The 22,289-nt window shown below is 40.2% G+C and overlaps 1 protein-coding gene across 1 annotated transcript in view; it reads right to left on the bottom strand.

The window, feature by feature from the left end:
- selenoi (selenoprotein I) overlaps nt 1-18,299 on the bottom strand; it is a 39,372-nt gene extending 21,073 nt beyond the window's left edge. The window contains 1 exon segment of the mRNA XM_052024603.1: nt 18,140-18,299. Coding sequence (XP_051880563.1) covers nt 18,140-18,196 — 57 coding nt within the window. The 5' untranslated portion in view covers nt 18,197-18,299.
- Nucleotides 18,300-22,289: the final 3,990 nt, after the last annotated feature.

The following is a 22,289-nucleotide window of genomic DNA, read 5'->3' as shown; positions in this document are numbered from 1 at the left end:
TCAATGCTTCACCATAACTTAAAACATTTACTTGTCTGTTCCACCCACAGCTATTAAGTGGTCTGTTATATTATCCCAACATTTTCTCTTAAAAGCATGGACTACTTATCAAGTCACTCACCTCTCAGTGCCCACTAAATGAACCACCAAACTGAACAGAAATGCAAATTATCATTGTCAAATTCACAATGCATCTTAGGATTTATTCAGTGCACAAAATGTTTCAGATTTTCACACACCACCTACGAGGAGTTGCAGAAGAAAAGTCACTGTTCACATGTGACCAATTCAATTCAGCTGATGCAATTGCAGAGTGCAGTCTTTCATGGACTGCACAAAGGATTGCAGATTTTTAGCTTAGCGAGGTCGGTCATCATGCAACTCCTCAAATGCTCACCTATGCTCCCTTAGCCCACAGGATGACTCCTCAATGAAGGCTCCACTTTAAATATTTCACCTCACACCAACCCCTCACCCTCCTCCAAGGCCCTGTGAATCACTGGTATGGCCAGTTTTTACTTCCATCCCTAATAGGTCTTGGCAACTGAGCAAGTTGTTCGGCCATTTCAGGAGTATCACACAAGCCAGAGTAGGCAAGGATGGCTTTGGAACAAATTATTCAATTCTCTTAATTCATGCTCAGAATGTATAATACGAGGATAACATTCTACTCCCAAGACAAGCAAAATGTCAACCCGAAAGGAAAATACAAAATAAAACAATTGCTGTGGCTCAGGGATAGTTGGCCCAACCAAAGTATTACAAATTTTCATTTCATGTGGCGAAAACAATGTAAGGACAGTTTTGTCCAGAGATGAAAGTGTAAAATCAAAGAAAAGGCTTTGTTTGCTGGAAACAAATTGCAGTTGCATTCTTACTGTGCTCTGTTATAATGAATTCATAATATCACTTCTGAAGTACATTTTGTACTGTTCCCAAACACATTCAAACCCCAACATCAGCTTGCAGGAATCTCTCAGAAGCTGTGCAATCACAATTTTATTTTGTTTGAAAGTTAATTTATCTCCAAGAGTGACAGACAACAAGGACCCTTACTTTTCTTTGACTCAAATTTAAATTTCCTATAGTGCTTAAACTGCAGCCAAATTTAAGCAGCATTTTGAAATGAATTCTGACAGGAAACGAGCAGGTACTGCAGGGAGGACATCAGGCCTTAATTCATATTACTAATTACCATTCATACACCATTAGCATGGCTGAAAAGCATTTTCACTGTAAACCAGCGTTATCAAGAATGGTGTCCAACACAACCAGTACATGAACAATTAAGCAAATGCATATTAAAGAATAAACTGATTAACATTTCAGGCAACAATTTTTCAACAGAAAACCACATGACCCATCATCAAGGCAGCAATGACGATCTATTGTTTGTTGAAAAAAATTCTTCACAATTATTACAAGAATTGCTTGAACTCTGAGATTAGGTTTCCACTGGATTCATTACACAATCTGGATGCAGCCAGTAGAACCAACACAAAGTTTGAGAATTTGAAAAGCAAGCCTGCAACAGCAAAAACCATGTACTGGTTCAAGATTTAGTTCACCCAAATCAGTCAGGTCACTGATCACAAAACCCTTCCCCAGTTCAGGATGATACATTTTGGTTTTATCTGCAAGTAATCTGAATAATGATAAAATTCTACAACATCTTACCAGTTATGTAAAATGTTACATCATGGTTTTCTGGACAAGAAAGGCAAAAATAACATCTTTGGCTTTCAGGAGTCTATTAAATTGACCAAGGTATAACTATAGCAGGAGTGAAGTGACTAAGTTGAAGTTCTTTTTAAATAATTTGCAGCAACTTTAAGTTTAGATTTCTTACAATGATTGGCCATCCTTAAGATAAATGTTTGGTGATTACCATACTTTGAAATATATAATCATGGACCCTTCGATACATCAAGGAAAAAATTACCTTCTATTAGGCTAACTAATTACCCTATTTATGGGCATGTGAAGCATAGCCCAACAATAAAATTTCAATGGACTTTTTATAGGCTTCAGAAAGCCAGGATGTTATTTTGTGGAAACTCCTGTATTTTTTGTTAAAGGACAAAATAAACATGGGCTCAGAGAATTTACAAATAGGAATAAGTTAACCAATTTAATTTTTGATTCACTCAATGTAACAGCATGAGAATTTTCAATATGGCAAATAAATTACCAAATGAATTCAATTAAAAAAAATACCAAAATAAAATTGAAAGAAATTGCAGTACATTTACTCCAGTTTAGATAATCGATCATCATTCAGCAAATTTTCCCCCACTTTGATTATTGATCAGTCACACATGCCTCAGTTGATAGGTTTGAGAATTTTTTCAGTTTAAGAACAGATATTTTAAATTTATATTTTAAATCTTATTTAAAACTAATAAGATTTTGTGTCCTGTTCCAACCCGATTTAATCGAAAGCTAATTTGGCATATTCTGCAATGATCATGGCAATGAAATTATATAAGACTAAATGCAAATCAAGTTTTTCTACTGACAGGGCACATATTGATCTGGACTTTAACCTACAACACAAAATATGTAACCGTTACCAGCTTGTAAAATCAGATTGTCATTGCCAGACCAACTGGTCAAAATGCATTCCGAGTTTATAGTATAGTACCAACAGTTATCAAAGTTCAGATTAACTTCTCAAATGTAGCAAGCATAAAGTCAAAGAGCAACAGCTAATAACCATTCCAGTTTTCAAGGAGTCTGAAATCCTATTTTATCTTCCAGAGATAAAGTTAATTCTCTATGATTAAGGACCTTTGTATCTAGCCCAGTTTAATGCTGCCATAAGCAGACTATGAATGGTGATCCGGGGGGAGGGGTACAGGTTAACAAGTGTACAGCACAAACTAATACAAAGCATCAAAACTTTCTTTCACTTTAAATGCTGACTAATTTGTTTCATTCTTTTGCATTTTCAGTTTTGCTTTGGATGTACATGCCCAAAGGATACTTCACACTGCCTTATTATTGCAATTGCCCAAATTACTTATTACATAATGTCAACCTAAAACCATTGATGGTGTACTGTGAATTGCTGCAAGGATTCAACTCCCTTTTGAGTCATAAGTACAGTATTTATCCTCCAATTTTAAACACACAGGATAAAAGCATTCTTCAATACCAAGTACAAACTGCTCAAATTAACCTTTAAAATCTCTCAATACTGGTTTAGCTGATTGATTGTACCAATTCTTCCCAAACAAACAGAAAGCCATCCATTGTGCAGTATAGTGCGCTTCATTATATCGATTTCAGCAGCTCCACCACAATGCACATCAACTTCCATAGTAAGTGGCAAATAGGCTTGAAACAATTTATCATAAAATTAATTCTACTTGGAAATGCCCCACACCTATCACCAAAAGGGTTTCTCCAATTCCACAGAAATCAGTTTCCATTAGAAATATACTCAAAGACATGTTCAGACATTTTATGAAAGGCATTTCATTACTCTTTCTAAATGCGCCTCACTACAGGAAGGATGTGGAAGCCATAAAAAGGGTGCAGAGGAGATTTACCAAGGATGTTGCCTGGATTGGGGAGCATACCTTATGAAAACAGGTTGAAGTGAACTTGGCCTTTTCTCCTTGAAGTGACAGGGGATGAGGGGTGACCTGATAGAGGTGTATAAGATGATGAGAGGCATTGAACGTGTGGATAGTCAGAGGCTTTTTCCCAGGGCTGAAGTGACAAGAGGCACGGCACAGTAGCGTAGCGGTTAGCGCGACGCTATTAAAGCGCCAGCGATCGGGGTTCGATTCCCGCTGTCTGTAAGGAGTTTGTACGTTCTCCCATGTCTGCGTGGGTTTCCTCCGGGTACTCCGGTTTCCTCCCACATTGCAAAGACATATGGGTAGGTTAATTTGGGTTTAGAATGGGCGGCGCGGACTTGTTGGGCCGGAAGGGCCTGTTACCACGCTGTAAATAGAACTTAAATTTTAAAAAAAGAGGACACAGGTTTAAGGTGCTGGGGAGTAGATATAGAGATGTCAGGGTTAAGTTTTTTTTAAACTCAGAGCGGTGAGTGCGTGGAATAGGCTGCCGGCAACGGTGGTGGAGGCGGATACGATAGGGTCTTCTAAGAGACTTTTGGATAGGTACATGGAGCTTAGAAAAATTGAGGGCTATGGGTAAGAGGGCTAGTAATTTCTAAGGTAGGGACATGTTCGGCACAACTTTGTGGGCTGAAGGGCCTGAATTGTGTTGTAAGTTTTCTATGTTTCTATGCTTCATGGCAAATTCAGAATTAGGCACATTTCTATTGATAAAGTATGCAATTGTTAATATTGCTGCATAGAGTCTTGCATTCCTTTTAAGTGTTACCTACTGTAGCTACCTCAAAGCAAGATGAGTGGTGGGCAAGTTACTGGAAGGGATGCTGAGGGACAAGATCTACTAGCATTTGGATAGGCAAGGTCTAATTAGGGACAGTCAGGGATTTGTGTGTGGGAAAATTGTGTCTGACAAATCTCTTAGAGTTTTTGGAAGAGGTAACCAAGACGATAGATGAGGATAGGGCAGTTGATATTGTCTATATGGACTTTAGTAAGGCCTTTGATAATGTCCCGCATGGCAGGCTGATCTGGAAGGTTAGATCACATGGGATCCAGGGGGAGGTAGCTAATTGGATTTGTAATTAGCTCAATGGTAGGAAACAGAGTGATAGTCAAAGGTTTTTTTTTGGATTGGAGGCCTGTGACCGATGGTGTGCCACAGGGGTCAGTGCTGGGACCTTTGTTGTTCATTACTTATATAAATGATTTGGATGCGAATATACAAAGCATAGTTAGTAAATTTGCGGTTGATACTAAAATAGGTGGTATTGTAGACAGACAAAAATTACAAGAGTATCTTGATCAGCTAGGTAAGTGGGTTGAAGATTGGCAAATGGCTTTCAATTTGGATAAGTGTGAAGTGTTTCAATTTGGGAAGTCAAACCAGGGTAGGACTTGTACAGTGAATGGTCGGGCCCTGGGGAGTGTTGTGGAACAGAGGGACCTAGGAGTACGTAGAACAGTTTGCTGAAAGTGGCGTCACAGGCAGACAGGATGGTACAGAAGACGTTTAGCATGCTGGCCTTCATCAGTCAGGGCATTGAGTATAAGAGTTGTGACGTTATGTTGCAGTTGTACAAGACATTGGTGAGACTGCACTCGGAGAACTGTGCACAGTTTTGGTTGCCCTGTTATAGGAAAGACTCCATTAAACTGGAAAGAGTGCAGAGAAGATTTAAGAGGATGCTACCAGGGCTCAAGGGAGTCCTGGGAGAGGATGGAGAGCTAAGGACTTTGTTTCCTTGGAACATGAGATTGAGGGGCAACCTTATGGAGGAGTACAAAATCATGAGGGGTATAGATAGGGTGAATGCACATAGTCATTTTCCTAGTGAAGGGGAACTAAAAATCTAGAGGGCATAGGTTTAAGGCGAGAGGCGAAAGATTTAAAAAAGAGCTGAAGGGCAACTTCTTCATGCAGAAGGTGGTGCGTATATGGAATGAGATGCCAGAGGAGGTGGTTGAGGCAGGTCCAATAAGAATATTTAAAAGGCATTTGCATAAGTACATGGACAGGAGGGATTTAGAGGGATATGGGCCAAACGCAGGCAAATGGGACTAGCTTGGTGGGTACAATGGTTGTCAAAAGGGCACAAAATACACAGATTGAAGCCACTTTAACACAGGTCACAAAAGTCATACACAATTCCAACTTGGAAATGTCATTAATCCATCATCATCATGGGTTAAAATACCGAGATCCTAATACTAATTAGAACTTGTGTACCTTCAAGACACAAACTACTGAACTTAAAGGCAGCTCACCACAACCTTCTCAAGGACAATTAAAAACACACACACAAAAAAAAATTGCTAGCCTTGATAATAAAGTCCACATCACACAAAAAATTTAAAATTGCAAAGAATACATACAGTATTCTGGTGTGGCCATTTAAAAAGAGACTGATATCGATGCATGCCAACTTTTTCCATGAATTACTTTGTAAGAGTTCCCCAATATGCCTCGAGGTTTTTCCCCGTGAAACTATAAATGGTTTGATAAAGTGTCTCAAAAGACAGAATGCTATTCTGCCTGGAAATACCCAGTAGGTGAGGCAGCATCTGTGAAAAAGCAGGTAATACTTCAGGACAATGTATCAGACCTGGAGAAGTTTAAAGATACAGGAAAAAGAAAAGGATAAGTTTAATAACAGGGGTGTAAGCCAGTGGAGAGTGAACGTCAGTGTGAAAGTGCAAGGTGAAGGAGGGTGGTAAAGGGGCAAATAAGGATCAAGTCAGTCATTGGAAGATGTATCACAACAAGTAAAAATATAAGTTTTAAAACACAGCAAGGGTTATTACATTTTCATACCCTTTCAGCAACCTTGTCGAGTTGTTCCACATGACTACTTGAACTTCTGCAGTTGCTACTTAGAAGCACACAGTGTTCTGCTGAGAATGGCCAGAGATGAAACTAGCACTTCAGCACTATTTAGCTGTCCTGAGCAGAACAAAACAACCTGATAGCATTCTTAACTCAGGATAGAGTGTAATCACATTTAATTATTTAAGAGGATCTGGTAACAGGAGAAGATAAACCATTTAAGCAATAAAGACTAGAGGAGAGGACAAGTTATACCTAGACTCTCTTTAATGAGTCTACAATGAAACTGAACCCGTGCAAAAGCATACATCCTTTCACCACACAATTTACATTGCATAGTCCTTCCAGGATCTCACCCTGTAAGGACACACCCACCACAAACAAATTGAACTTGTATAGAAAGGACCACCATAAACAATGGAGATTCTATTTCATCCATTTAGCATTAAGAAATATCTACTTCCTCCCTGAATATATTTAAGGACCTGATCTCCATTGCATACCGTGGCAGAGAATTCCACAGGTTCACCACACTCCAGGTGAAAACATTTCTTCCGATCTCGGTTCTAAATGTATTCAGAGGCCATGATCCCCGATTCCACCTACTCCTGCTGTCGGGAATATCTTCCTTCTATCTAGTCTGTCTTGTCCGACTACTTTTATGGATTTCCACAAGATCTCCTCTCATTCATCAATACTAGTGAATATAAGTCGAACCAATCCCATCTCTCCTCATACACCAGTCCTTCCATCCCAGGAATTAGTTTTGTAAATCTTTGCTGCACTCGCTTTATAGCAAAATCCCTCCTCAGATTAGATCAGATCTGCACCCAAAACTCACCAAGGCCCTGTACATCACTCCTATACAAAAGTTGTCCTGCAATGAAAGTCACATACCATTTGCCTTTCAAATTGCTTACTGTACCTGACCAAAATTGTGTACTGTACCTGTTCCAAACTGCTTTGAACTAAATTGTGTACATGGTTACCCAGGTCTCATTGCACCCTTCTTTTTCCCCCAAACTATCACCATTCAGATAATAATGTCTTCCTGTCAATGTTTATGATGCGGCACAAAACATGGGCTTGTCCTTCTCTTGCAAGTATCAATTGACCACCAAAATCAGGTTCTGCAAACTTCTACTCTGAGTGAAAGAAAATAGATCGGTACACTTTTGGCCCAAGTCATCAGAATTGTTCACAATGTACCCAAATGCTTCAAAATTTGTTTTGGATAAGTATAATTTTGCCTTCAAGGTAACCATTAGGGGTGGAATTCCATTCATTCCTTTCCCCAAGACATGCAATCAAGGTGCAGAGCAAAAATAGCATAAAAGGAAAAAGACAAATGTAATTCCACAGCATTCAATTTCTGCTTACCCATACTCAGGTTGTCAAAACTACTGCATAAAATAAGTTCCCTATAAAAACCGATAATGAAAAGACACTGCTCTTGTTGTGGAAATGACCCAGATAAATGCACAGGACAGGATCTTGGGGAATAAAACAGAGGAAACCAAGTCCTGTGTTTATCAGAAAAACCACAGAAATATTTAAGTAAAGATATCACAGGAAGTTTTCTGTAAACCTCAAATCTTAACAAGTAAACTAAATTATTCTCATGTTTGAATACATGTATTACCTGCATGGTTTCTACCTTTTCCAAGCATTGCACTAAAGTGATTCTTGACGGTTAAAAAGTAGTTTTCACCTACACTGAACTAACGGGACTGTGGTTTAGAGATTATCACTTCTTAACAATGAGCAACTGCTACTCAACAAATCCCATAGTAAAGATTGCAACTAGATCATAATCTGGTTATAATCTTTGTTTTGGGGTTCCTTGAGTCCTTGAATTAGATTCGCACTATGAAAGACAACTGCATTTTTGCATCTAACATCTAAAAGGAAAAAAATATTGTCGGGCCCATAATTTGATTTCATGGCAGCCATCTGAAGAGTATGTGGATTAAGGATTGCAATACTGGAAGTCAACAATGATTTTCTGGACTTGTTTGAACACAAACAAGGACACAAGGGATTGCAGCTACTGGAATCTGGAGCAACAAACTTCGTGCTGGAGGAACTCAGAGGATCAAGCAGCATCTGTGGGACAAAAGGAATTGTCAACGTTTTGATTTGAAACCCTGTATCAGGACGGAGAGTAGAGAGATGAGATGGCCAGAATAAAAGAGAAGGGAAGTGGTGAGAAAGGAGTCCGAGGTGATCAGTGAACTGAGGAGGGGTGCAAGATGACAAGCAGGTGGTGCCAGGTAGGGGAGGGGAGCAGGGGTGGAGTTGGGAGACAGTGGGAAGTGATTGATGGATGGTGGCAAACAAAGAGAGAAAAAAGATATGAAGAGGCCGATCAAGCAAGATGGGGGGTGGTATGTGTTAGGATTGGAGACAGGTGCTGGAGGGAGATAAGCAGGAACACAAAGGACTGCCATTGCTGAACTCTGATAAATAGAGGAGAGAATAGGAACCATTAGGGGAGAGGTGAATGTCAGCTGGAACTAGAGCCACATAGGGGTGTGTGTGTGTGTGTGTGTGTGTGTGTGTGTGTGTGTGTGTGTGTGTGTGTGTGTGTGTGTGTGTGTGCGCGCACGCGTCGCATGCATGGTGGGTGGATGGATGGATCCCAGCAGGGGAGGCAGACAAAGAGGGGTCTGGGGAGTGGTGGGGGTGGGGGGTGTACGAAGGAAAGGAGACAAAAATAGGACGATCAGAGGAGGATCGGGGCAGGGCAGGGAAGGGAAACAACCCACCAGAGCAGTGGGTTACCCAAAATTGGAAAAAAACTCAATATTCATGCCATTGGTTTGTAAACTACCCAGGCAGAATATTTGTTCCTCTGGTTTGTGTTGAGCCTCATCCAGGCAGTAGAGAAGGCAGAGGACAGACAGGTCAGTATGGGAATGGGAAGGGGAATTGAAGTGATATGCAATCGGGAGCTCGGTATGGTCATTGTGGACCCAGCGTAGGTGTTCTGCAAAACATTCGCCGAGTCTGCGCTTGGTCTTGCCGACCTAGAGGAGGCCACATCAGGAGCGCCAAATGCAGCAGACAAGGTCGGAGGAGGTGCATGTGAACCCTTGCCTCACTTGAAAGGGCTGTTTAGGTCCCTGGATGGTAGTGAGGGAGGAGGTGCAAAGACAAGTGTTACATCTACTGTGAGGGCAGGGGCAAGTGCCAGGGGTCAGGGAGGGATTAAAAACTTAACATCTCAAAACTTAAAATTAATAACTGCTAATTTGAGTACTAGCCCTTTATTTCTCCATCCCACTCCATTTCCAATACCCCCTTATCAGTTAACTGTAACATCTCCAAGATTTCACCCACTCAGCCTTTATTGAAGAAATAAATACAATCCTCCTTTCTTTAACCGGTTCTCAAAACTTAAGTTCCCACATCATTCTGATAAATCAGGTGACACACTCATCAGAGGACATTGGGGCTGATCTTTCTCCATCTGAATCATCACTGGTAGCCTGCAACCTAAACTAGCCTGCTTCTTCCAATTTGGTCTCAGGTGCAGTCTTCTACTGAGGCCAGCTTCCAGCTCCATATCCATTGTGCACACACTCCTCAATTTTAAGTACATACTTTAACTTCCTCTTTTCCAAAAAAAACTCCAGATTCCCCAGTCTATCCAAGTGACTCAAGTCCCTCATTCCTGGAATCTCATAGGTAAATTTCTTTTGCGCTCTCAGGCACTCATATCTTTCAGCAAACATAGTGACCAGAACTAGATCCAATAATCCATATTTTCCCTACCACCAAGACTAAATTGGCCTGGGCAACCTCTACATCAGCAAAAATTGTCAAACCCATGAAGAATTTATATTCTCATCCAATTTGCTTTAAGAGTATAAAAGGCAGCTATTAAATTGTTCTTTAAAATTCTATTAAAATTTATTTTGACAGCAAATTGTTCGACAGAATGATGGTGACGAAAAAGGCTGTAAGTGTCTGTAGAAGTGGAGCAAAAAAGCTAAAGATGTTCACAATTATATGAAGGAAAATTTACTTGAAGTACGAATTAGGTTAAAGTTTGAACTATTCTACAATTATTACAATCAATTTCAATTGTGCTATGACCTGAAGTGCAAGCGATTTTTAAATTAAAAAAAAATTTTGCCAAAAACTAAAACTAAAACCTTCAACTGAACCAAAAGTAAAATAACAAGAAAGCCCCAAAAACAAGCCACAGACACTAGAAACCAAAAACAAAGAAAAAAAGAGAATAATTGGTGAGAAAAAGAAAATATCAAAATCCAAGTGAATAACTACTTAGAATTGAAGGGACAGGAATAAATTGGGAAAGCATATGATCAAAAATGCAAATTTTCAGAAATCCTGCCAACAATACCCCAATCAAAAACTGCCTGATTAGAACAATTGCAACACAGTGAAAGAGATTAACACAATCTACTGATTCCAACATTTAGATAATGTTTGAATGAACCAAGCAATTCATCCCACAATTGATTTTCTATAATACCATCTCCACATGGAAGCTCTATTATCAATTGCAAAATAACTCCTCAATCCTCCTGGAACTTAAACAAAATCTAGCAGTACGAGAGCTGATGGTTATTAAAGTCTTTGTGGAGAACCCAGTATTGAGCCAAGAATTCAATACAAATGTCAGAATTTTCTGACCAAGTAACAATTACACCAATGACTAATATTGACAACAGCAGCTAACAAACTTGAACTTCAACACCCAGTACCAATATTGCACTCAAATCTTTATTGTTTAAATGCTAGTCAATCTCCTCTGTTGGTTGCCCCAGAAATTCAAGGTAGAGAATTTTGCTGCAACAACTATAATGAACAACAACAGAAGCAGCCACCTGCTTATACTACAACTCCATGGTGTTAGACATGGGAATAATTAAACTCAAGCCCATCAACCCTCATTTCATTGTCAATAGGATCAAAGCTGACTTACCTCCACTCTGGTTTTATGGCAAATAAGGCAAGAAAATACAAAATAAATGGCAGTATATATGTGCCAATGGGTTGAAAGACAGAAAGATGGATTAGGCAAGATAGCATCAGAAAAGATCTGTTTCAGCACCATGGCAGAGGCAGAAACTTACTTCACATGATTCAATAAGGAGTTAAGACTATGATGGACATGAACTACAGGGTTGGGTATCATACTATTCCTGCAGTGTTCCAATGCCACCTAACAATATGTAAATAAGGATGGGTTGGATGGATGAGAGCAAAAGAGGCCATTTTAAAGCAACAAGTTAAACACCAATATAAGAGAAATTTAACCACAGAAAACTCAGTCAAGAGATAACAATGTTTATTAATAAGCAATTAATATCATAATCACCACACAGCTTCTCTTCTTGGCAACTTACGAAATTTCAAGAACGGAATACATTATTACAACCTTCTACATGTAATCAGCAGTAGAGATGGCAAATTCAGTCAGCTGGCAGCTCACCAGACATGATGCCTCCTTCTGCAGCTATCAGAACCAAGTGCTTGAGGAGCCACATTGCAACAATTACTTGACCATTTGTATCTATTTATTCAGCAGCCAAAACAACAGTTCACTCAAGAGCATTTGCAAATGCTTTATCTTAAGGCAAAATAAAAACTCAACCAATTCAAAAGAGAATTCCAATTATTTTTTTGGAGACACAAGAGACTGCAGATGCTGGAAACTAGCGCAATTTAAACTGTTGGAAGAAGCCAGCTAGTCCTGACCCAAAACTTCAACCATCTCTTTGCCTCCACAGATGCTGTTCAACCTGCTGAGTTCTTCCAACAGTTTAATTTTTGCTCAATTATTTTCCTTGGAAAAGATTTTACTTACACAATTACCAAGACACTCAACTACACTCAGTCTGCTATAATTAGAGCCACTGCATAGCTGAAACTCGAAGTCTATCTGTTCTTATTAAATGGGATTCAAGATTTGAGTGCGAATTATGCAATCCTATATATTTTCTTACTCAAAGCTCAAACCAATTTGTTTTAAATATTTCTTTTGTCATAGTTTTTCTGTCAGCATGCACACCCTTCTTTCCAAAACTCAACAAACACATTTACTATTAATAAATAAAACAATTCAGTCATGCCCTGATAAGCAACTAATGTAACTGTGCTACATTTTAAAATAACTAGGTGTAATTATTCTTCATAATTACTCCTTTGAATTCGTCTAAATATGAACTTTTATCAGAAGCACCAGTGTGAGATAATTTCTATTTGCTGGTAAACAAAAGTTTTTTTTTAAAATCCATTCACAGGAAACGGACATCACAGGCAAGACCACCATTTATTGTTCATGTTTAATTGGCCCCACTGCCTCCTGCATTGGACAAAGAAGTCAACCACATCGAGGGATCTAGAATCTCACGCAGGCCTGAACAGCATACTGTATTTCCTTCTTGAACATAAATGAACTAGTTGGGCCTTTATAGCACCTAGTTTGTGGTCACCATTGATAGCACAAAATGTTTGCTCCCCATACTAACTCAACTACGTGAAATTAAGTTTCCCAGCAGCCATGGTCAAATTTGAATCTTGTCACTGGATGAACAGTCCAGGTCTCTGGATACCAGTGAAATGACAAATTCATCAATCATTTTTCCATCATCCAAAAATCATCAGATGACTTTGGACTTGCTCAATCAATAAAAACAAAACAAGTTAAGTGACACAGGCTTTAAGTGATCCAGGTTACAAAAATACCACTTCACATAAATTCAGATATTTTTAAAGCATTTTCAAGGTGGTAATAACAATATTTCATGGTATTAATGACTGGATACAGTATATATTCCATTAGTTTCATTATGACTAATGGGTGTTTGGGTGATTATTCAATGAAATGAAAGAATTACAGAAAGTGTATGCAGAGCAATACGATGTGGGTAACTACAGAAAACAGACGTTTCCGATGGACAGATCTCAGACACTGAATCCTGATGTAACCTGGGGACTGCCTGTACGTCGTGCTGCAATAACTGCTTTTTACTATCTATTCTGTGCCACAGTATCAATAAAAGTGGTTCAAGCCTTTTTAATGTAAATAGGTCAATAGAAATTTTGGGTGGTTATAAAACATCAACTTGTTCATAAATGACCTTTAATGGTCAACTTTACTCCACCTAACACCTTACTTAACTAACACAGAATTTGTCATTTGAACCAACAACAGATGATAAGTGCAAGCTGAGCACAGATTCCAAGATCTTGATACAACTGATTTAAACTCTAGGTGGTGTCACAGATAGATTTGCATCAAAGTTACAAATAAGCACTCTCTCTCTCTCATAGGTCAGACAGATTCACATGTAAAATTACAAACAACCAATGATGCTGCAAAGGTGCATACTCTGATGCTTACACTGACACAGCAGATCCCAGGAAAACAACATTTTACCCTAAGACTTCTGTTCAACTGCTAGTCAAGTAAAATTAGAGCATTCTATATAATGTACAATTTTGAATAATATTTTTAGATATTGATTTTAGATATTGCTGAATACAAAAAGTAATTTAAAAATAGTAGGAAAGTCCCATGTTATTGTAATACAACCTATGATACACTTATCATTCAATTAAACAATGTCAGTTCACAATAAGGAAGTTATTTTTCTGCAGTTTTCAGTTCTACCAAATAAAAAGACCAATGCAGCACTACTATTATGAGTAGTAAAGGATTATTGACACTGCTCAATAACAATTCACTTACACATTGCAAAATTAGGTTTGAATGCACTCATTTGAAAAGTAAAAAATTGTTATGGTCTTTTAAAAGTTCTGAAAATTCTGAAACTAATAAAACTTGGGCTACTACACACAATGTTTCTAGGGACATGCAAACATTTTAATCCATGAACAAGAGAAAAGCAGCAGAAAGCACTGACTGCTATTAGTAAACCATTTTGGCATTGTTATGGAAACATAATCTACACAAGCAGTTCCAATTTCAGTAATAAAATCATCATTACACTACTTCCTTGTTTGATTAGCCTCTTGGATCTTTCACAACAGAACAAGGGGAAAAAAAAAATCACCTGTTCACACTGCATTTCATTTCCAAGCTAAAACACTTAAAAGTAGTAAATTAATAAAATGAAGACAAGAAACAAAAAATTCAGCACACATTTCTTTGGAGATAAGACATCACAAGTAAATACAGCAAAACTACAGAAATGAATTGTAGCAATGAATGGAGATGAACGATGTTAAACACATAGAAGTAGGTTGCCTCTGTGACAAAAATGAACATTAGTTGGAAATTCACATCAACTAGAACACCGACACCAAGATCAAACACGTTTAGACCAAGTCTGTGACCAAAAGGATAGATTTGTTGATGATGGAGTATAGTTTGTGGTAACAGGTAGATTAAAGACAACCGTTCACTTTTCCCCAATGGGTTGTTGAAAACTACTGTTTACCATATATTAAACATCAGGCAGTTTGGTTTGATAACTTAAGAGCTTTGTGTCATCAGAGCACACTTTACAGTTAATCCCATGCCATTAACCACAAGACAATATGCAAGAAAAATAGTTGCAAAGACTATCATTGCTGGAGATGCCCTGGCCAAGAATGGAAAAAGAATAGGTAAAGCAAAAAAAATTTAAAGTATAATGCAGGTTAGAAAATTACTCAGTTTTCAACAGCCCATTTTATTCCCAGCAAGAACATCTATTCTATAGATTTTTTATTCATTTTTCCTATTGGAGTGTCACTGGCAATTATTATTCATTCCTCAATAGCCATGAAAAGTGCAAAAAGATCCAGAGGTTTAGATTCACTAATTACTATAATTTAATAAAACTGGCTATCAGACAAGGGTCGCAAATGTAGTTCCGCTGTATAAGAAAGGTGGGAGGCAGCATAAAGGAAATTACAGATCTATTAGTCTGACGTCAGTGATGGGAAAGTTATTGGAATTGATCCTCAAGGATGGGGTTATGGAATACCTAGAGGTGCAAGGCAAGATAGGTCCTAGCCAACATGGTTTTGTGAAGGGAAGATCCTGCCTGACCAACCTATTGGAGTTTTTTGAAGAAATCACAGGTAGGGTGGATAAGGGAGAGGCGGTAGATGTTGTGTATTTAGACTTTCAAAGGGCCTTCGACAAGGTGCCGCATAAGAGACTGATTAATAAGATGAGAGGTCATGGAATTACAGGTAGGATAACAGAATGGATGGAGCATTGACTGGTTGGCAGGAAGCAAAGGGTGGGAATAGAAGGATCTTGTTCTGGTTGGCTACCGGTTACTAGCGGTGTTCCGCAGGGGTCGGTGTTGGGGCCGCTTCTTTTTACCCTGTACATTAACGATTTGGATGATGGAGTAAATGGTTTTGTGGCTAAGTTTGCGGATGACACCAAGATAGGTGGAGGAGTAGGGAGTATTGAGGAGACAGGAAGGTTGCAGAGAGACCGAGATAGTTTAGGAGAATGGGCAAGGAAATGGCAGATGAGATTCAATGTTGAGAAATGTGCAGTTGTACACTTTGGAAACAGAAATAAACGGGCAGATTATTATCTAGGAGAGAAAATTCAAAATACAGAAGTTCAAAGGGACTTGGGGGTACTCGTGCAGGATACCTTAAAGATTAACCACCAGGTCGGATCGGTGGTAAAGAAAGCGAATGCTATGTTGGCATTCATTTCGAGAGGTATAGTGTATAAAAGTAAGGAAGTGTTGATTAGGCTCTACAGGGCACTAGTGAGGCCTCATTTGGAATACTGTGCACAGTTCTGGGCCCCATATCTTAGGAAAGATGTGCTGATGTTGGAGAGGGTTCAGAGGAGATTTACAAGGATGACTCCCAGAATGAAAGGGTTTACATATGATGAGCGTTTGTCAGCTCTTGGACTGTACTCACTGGAGTACAGAAGAATGAGAGGGGACCTCATAGAGACATTTAAAATGTTGGAAGGACTGGACAGAGTGGATGTGGCTAGGCTGTTTCCCTTGGTGGGTGAGTCCAGGACCAGAAGGCACAATCTTAGAATTAGAGGGTACAGGTTTAAAACAGAGGTGAGGAGAAATTTCTTTAGCCAGAGGGTGATGAATTTGTGGAATTCCTTGCCAGGTACAGCAGTGGAGGCCAGATCATTGGAGGCGTTTAAGGAAGACATAGACATATATCTAAATAGTCGGGGTATCAAGGGATATGGGGATAAGGCCGGAAATTGGGGTTAGAATAGTGTTTTTTTTTCACCTGCCCCCCCCCAATTTCTCATTTCTTTTTCCTTTTTTCCCTTGCAGCAGACTCGATGGGCCGAATGGCCTACTTCTGCTCCCTTGTCTTGTGATCAGACCATAACGAATAAAAAACATTCTGGGGTACAAAATTCAAAAATAATGCTATGTTAATCCTGTAAACAAAAATCTGCCCAGCCCACACACAATTAAGGGTTCAGCTGTCCTGGTATCCTTGTTTTCAAAGTGAATATTGTAACGCAGAAACTACGTAAAAGATTGACGAAAAATACTGACAAAATACAAACATTAGGCCGGAGCTCCGTTTATACAAATAGCAAAGACTGACGGCAGAGTTGACAGATGTTTGAATTTACATAGAAATGAATGTAGAAAAAAGTTTGTTTGTAGCAAGGTTAAAGTTGGGACCATAAACAGTCACAAACTAAACCTATAAAGAATTCAAGAGAAACTTCACAGAGAAAAGACTGTAGATCTAATGAGCACAAGAACTCGTGGTAATCACGGGCATCTTTTATTTTAAAGGGAGTGGATAAGGACACAAGGGGGAGCAAGGAGTAGAAGGTAGCCTTAGACAAGGATGGGAGGGAGCCCTTGTGGAGCACAACCACCTACAAGGAGTTTAAAAACAAAACTGCTGAAGAAATTCAGCGAGTCAGTCACTATTTGTGGACGGAAATAGTCGACGTTTTGGGTCGAGCCCCTTCATGTGGGCTGCAAATCTGGACCCTGTTCAGATGAAGGGTCAGGAGCAGAAACATCGCCTATTTCCTTCCACAGATGCTGCCTAACCTGCTCATTACTCCCAGCAGCTTGTAGTTGGAGACACAAAAGACTGCATATACTGGAATCTGGAGCAAAAACAGAGAGTTTGGGGCCAAACACCCGTAACAAAGGGTCAATCGACCAGCACTGGTGATAAGCTATCCGAGGAGGAGACCCATCGACCTTAGGCACCCCTTGGCCTGGGAGGTAGCAAGAGTGGGATCCAAAAACCCAATCCGAACCCCTGTGCCCAGCAGACGCCAACACCAAGCCAAAAGTGGGAGAGGAGGGGAGGGAAATGGGATGGGTGTGATGTGGGGAAGGGGTGTGTGTGTGAGAGAGAGAGAGAGAAGTGTAGGCGAGGAAGGAGAGTGGGGAGATGTTGGGTGATGTGGTTGGGGATGATGAGAAGGACGTGGTTAAGGATGGGATTAGGGATGGGTATGATGTGGGGCATCGCGGTGTTGCATGGGGGGGAGATGGGGAGGGGGATGTGCTCTGTGGGGAGGGGGAGGGGAGGTGCTCCACAGTGGGGTAGGATGGGGTGGGTGGGAGGAGCGCGGGGGGGGGGGGGGGGGGGAAGAGAGTGGGAAGGAGCTCCGCGGGGGGACGTGGTCCGGGAGGCCCTGCGCCGGCAGCCGCCGATCCCTGCCGCAGGTGAGCAGCGACCGACCGGCCACAGATGCGGCCAACTCGCCTGGCAAGGCGGGCCAGGTCCCGGGACGCGCGGTTACCTTGTACTTGTCGAAGCCGGCCAGCTGCTCCTCCGTGACATACTCGTAGGAAAACATGACGGACAGGCAGCGAGACCGGCACTAGGAGGCCACACACCCGAGCGGCTGTAGCCCCGCATTGATATCCGCCGCGACAAGGAGCCGAGATCGGCCAGGAGCGGCGCCAACCCCGAGGGCATCCACGCACAGCGCCGCCTGCAGGGCAGGGGCGGCTCTCCGTCCGGACCCTCCCACCACAGCATCACCTGCAGGAGCAGAGCATCTTCAAACATCTGCATTCACATTTTCCACATCACCCATTTTATCACCTTTCTGCAAGAATGCGAATTTAATACTAAATTTTGATCAGTGGAACTTGATCTCATCAACCTGATTCACACTGACTAAACAGATTTTCTAGTTATATGTTGTTTTCATTCAGCCGATTTCTGTAAAGAGAGTACATGATTTAACATTAAAAAGACTTGCATTTTAAGGCAGTTTTTACAATCTAAGGAGGTCCTCAAAATACCTTTCAGCCAACGAAAGTGGTTGCTGTTGGAATGTGGTAAATGGTGCAGCCAATTTGCACACAGCAACTAAGTATGAAATTTACTTATTAAAAGTCAAGGAGTACTTGGTGTTGATGGACCTTGAATTTGGTTAGAGAACAATCATTGATATGAAATATTACGCATATTTTACCAGTTACATAAAAAATTGGTGATTATGTATTATTCTTGGCCTGTTTGAAATCTGTTTGGAAGAGTTTTTCCAGCCCCTTGGTCTGACCGGTGAAGTGAGTCATGAGGAGTTTGGTTTTCTCTTCCATTGATTTTCATTTCTTCAATTGATTCTCATGTTCTGGTGACACCTCGTTGAGATGCATTGCTCCAGAAGTGCTGTCATGGGAAGTCAGGAGCAACATAGATGATTGCTGTTCACCAATTGCTCAGAGATGGATGGGGAAGTAATATTAGCAAGAACAGACCATGTCTTTGAAATGACTATGAGATCAGACGTATTTACATGCAATTATGCCACTAATCTATTGTGCACATTAAATTTTAACATATAAACATTTGACTTCATTCAGCAATTATTATTGTTAAAATCATGTGCCAGAGTCAGCTCATTCATGTTATTACTACTACCACTACTCTAAATGTAAAACTTTACCTAATCTGCTTTCTAATTTAAAAAAAAGCACCATCTACTAACCTGATTCTCTGATTCATCAAAAGACTGGTCACGTCCCAGATTAATTGGAGTTCATGCCAATTGAACGACTTGAAAAGCAAAAATAAAACTGCAAACACTGGAAATACTCAGCCGGTCAGGCAGCACCTGTGGAGAGAGAAGAACAATCCTTTCAGGCTGATGACGTTTCATCAGAACTAGCTAGTTCCACTTCAAACTGAGAGGACTGGTTAAACACGATGCTAAAACCTGAGCACTCATCCAATTTGTATTTGGTTTCCCCAACTCAGAGGAAGCCACATTGTGAGCAAGATGCCATGGGAAATGGAATGAATGTTGGTAAAGATAGAAGTTGAACCAGAGTATCATAGAAGGAAGATGTCTCTGGTGAGGGAATCACAGTGGAGGAGGTGGAAATTACAAAGGATGATCTGTTTCAGAGACAGAGAATGAGGAATGAGGTCCTGTTTTGTCACTGGATCTTACACAGACCATAATGACTCATTCCTACCTCTCCATTTCCAAGTCCTTCTCCAGCCATAGGGAGATGTTGTTAACCCTGGTTTGGTCAAGCAAAGCTTTGGAGAGGCTGGTATAAGCTGCAAAAAAAAAAACAATGTCAGTACCTGAGATACTGAAGTTACTGAATTATGATCCCAGCCTCGCCTCCACAGGGTGGTGAAGAAGGCATCTGGCATACTTGCCTTTATCAGTTAGGGCAATGAGTATAGGAGTTGGGATGTCATGTTACAGCTATACAAGTCGTTGATGAGACCACATTTGGAGTACTGTGTGCAGTTCTGGTTGCCCAGCTATAGGAAGTATGTCATTAAGCCGGAAAGGGTGCAGAAAAGATTCACAAGGATGATACCAGGACAGGAGGGTTTGAATTGTAAAGAGAGGCTGGATAGGCCAGGATATTTTTCCTTTGAATTCTAGGAGTCTGAGGGGTGACCTTTCAGAGGTATATAAAATCATGAAGGGCATAGATAAGGTGAAAGGTCACAGTCTTTTTCCCAGGGTAGGGGAGTCTAAAACTAGAGGACACAGATTTAAGGTGAGAGAGGAAAGATCTAAAAAAAACCTCAGGTTAACTTTTTGACACAGAGAGCAGTGGGTACATGGAACAAGCTGCCAGAGGAAGCTGTGAAGGAAGGTACAATTAGAAAGTTGAAAAAAAAATTAGACCAGTACATGGATAGAAAAGGTTGAGAGAGATTTGGACCAAACGCAGGCAAATGGGCTAGCTTAGATATACATCTTGGTCAACATGGACGAGTTGCGCTGAAGGGCCTGTTTCTGTGTTATATAACTCTATGATTCACTCTTCAAAAAAGTGCATGTTCCATATGGAATTATCACATAAAACCTAGGCCTTCCCCTCTTGTCTATATTTTATACTAAGTGTTACCTCAGTACAAGGTCTCATTTGGACTCCTCTGACCTCGATGCCGATAGTACCAGACCCAATTACCATTAGTCAATGCTTTCCTTCTCTTCAACCAACTTTCTCAGCTGTTCCTCCTTCTCCAGTCGTGACCTCTCACTCACTATTGCCTGTCTCTGCCACCACCCCTTTCCTTCCACCTCACATGTCCCAAACATACATCCCAGTTGCCAGGAACCATCTTTGATGTTCATTTTGATTTGCTGACAGGCAAGAAATGGAAGTGATTATGTCAGTATTAAATTTGGCAAGGTCTCACAGTCCCCAGCATATGTGTTTTCCTGGTTTGCTACTCCTCTAGACCCTCCCTGCAAGATACCAATGAAAATAGTTGGGTACATTGAAGTCCATAATATTGATCTTAGGCAAAGGTTATATGGATTTTGTGCAGATCAGCTTGCCTATTTTGATGGAAATTGAGCAGAAGGGTCATCTGATCTTCAGTCTTTGATAAGCTGTTCCTTCATGGTGGTGACTATGTCGTATTTGTTCATCTCTGCTTGCAATGAGTTAATCCCTGGAAATGTGAGCTTAACAGCTGGGATTGATACGAAAGGAAGGTTTCTTCTTGCAGACTTTGTCTACATTCCTGTCAGAGAACTCTTTTGGGAATCGCTCACATTTTGCCCAGAAATGCCCTTCACTGTTGAGCCAGTATATTCTTTTTGCTGTTCTGCATCCAATCCTTCTTGTACCTGATTTCCAGTGCATTTTCACTGCTTGGTCTGGGAGTCGAATAAATAGGATTCAGTTGCCTTCTTGACAGCATGAGATTGCAAAGTATCAAAGTGAAACATAAATGACCGTGTAAATGACGAGTTACCCATTTTCAGCCAGCTTCTCCAATATTCTGCTGTAACATTGTAAACAGTTTCTATGATCATTAAATAAACAAAATCCTCATGCCTGCCTTAGCTATCAACTGTAATAAATAACTTCTAATAAGGTTATTTTCTTTTGTTAAAGTAAAACAAGCAGAGAGGATACTCATTGCTCTTAATGCAGGATTCTATTTCAGTGTCCTTCATCTTCTTATAAGCAATATTATTTTAGATAACCAATATTATTTCAGCATTGTGGAGACCAATAGGATGTACACAAATGCGGTGGTGCACAATTAAGTAACTGCAAAGGTAGAATGATAGAGAATGGTTTGAAAACTGCATGGTGTAATATGGAGTGTAACAATGTCTTTTCACATTGAACTTACAATTACTATTGAATATCTTGATATTTCAGTAGTCTGACTTTGTTTGTTGATTTCCAAACTAACAGTAAAATACAGAAGATTCCAAATCAGATCCAATGTGGACATGGCTGTTGCAGTCATTTTTGGGAGTTCTGCAGAGTGTCCTTGCCAGCCCTGGTCAAGCTAAGCAGCACACAACCGGACTCTGTCCTTGTCATAAATGTGACAATGACATGCAAACATACACACCCATTCCTCCAGAGCTTTAGACTGGTTTACCACTCATATTGGTGCTCTAAGTCAGCCAGATCTAAGGAGATGATTTGTTCAGCTAC

The sequence above is a fragment of the Pristis pectinata genome, chromosome 10 (assembly GCF_009764475.1).
Source record: "Pristis pectinata isolate sPriPec2 chromosome 10, sPriPec2.1.pri, whole genome shotgun sequence".
Lineage (NCBI taxonomy): Eukaryota > Metazoa > Chordata > Chondrichthyes > Rhinopristiformes > Pristidae > Pristis > Pristis pectinata.
This window is presented reverse-complemented; position numbering and strand designations above follow the sequence as displayed.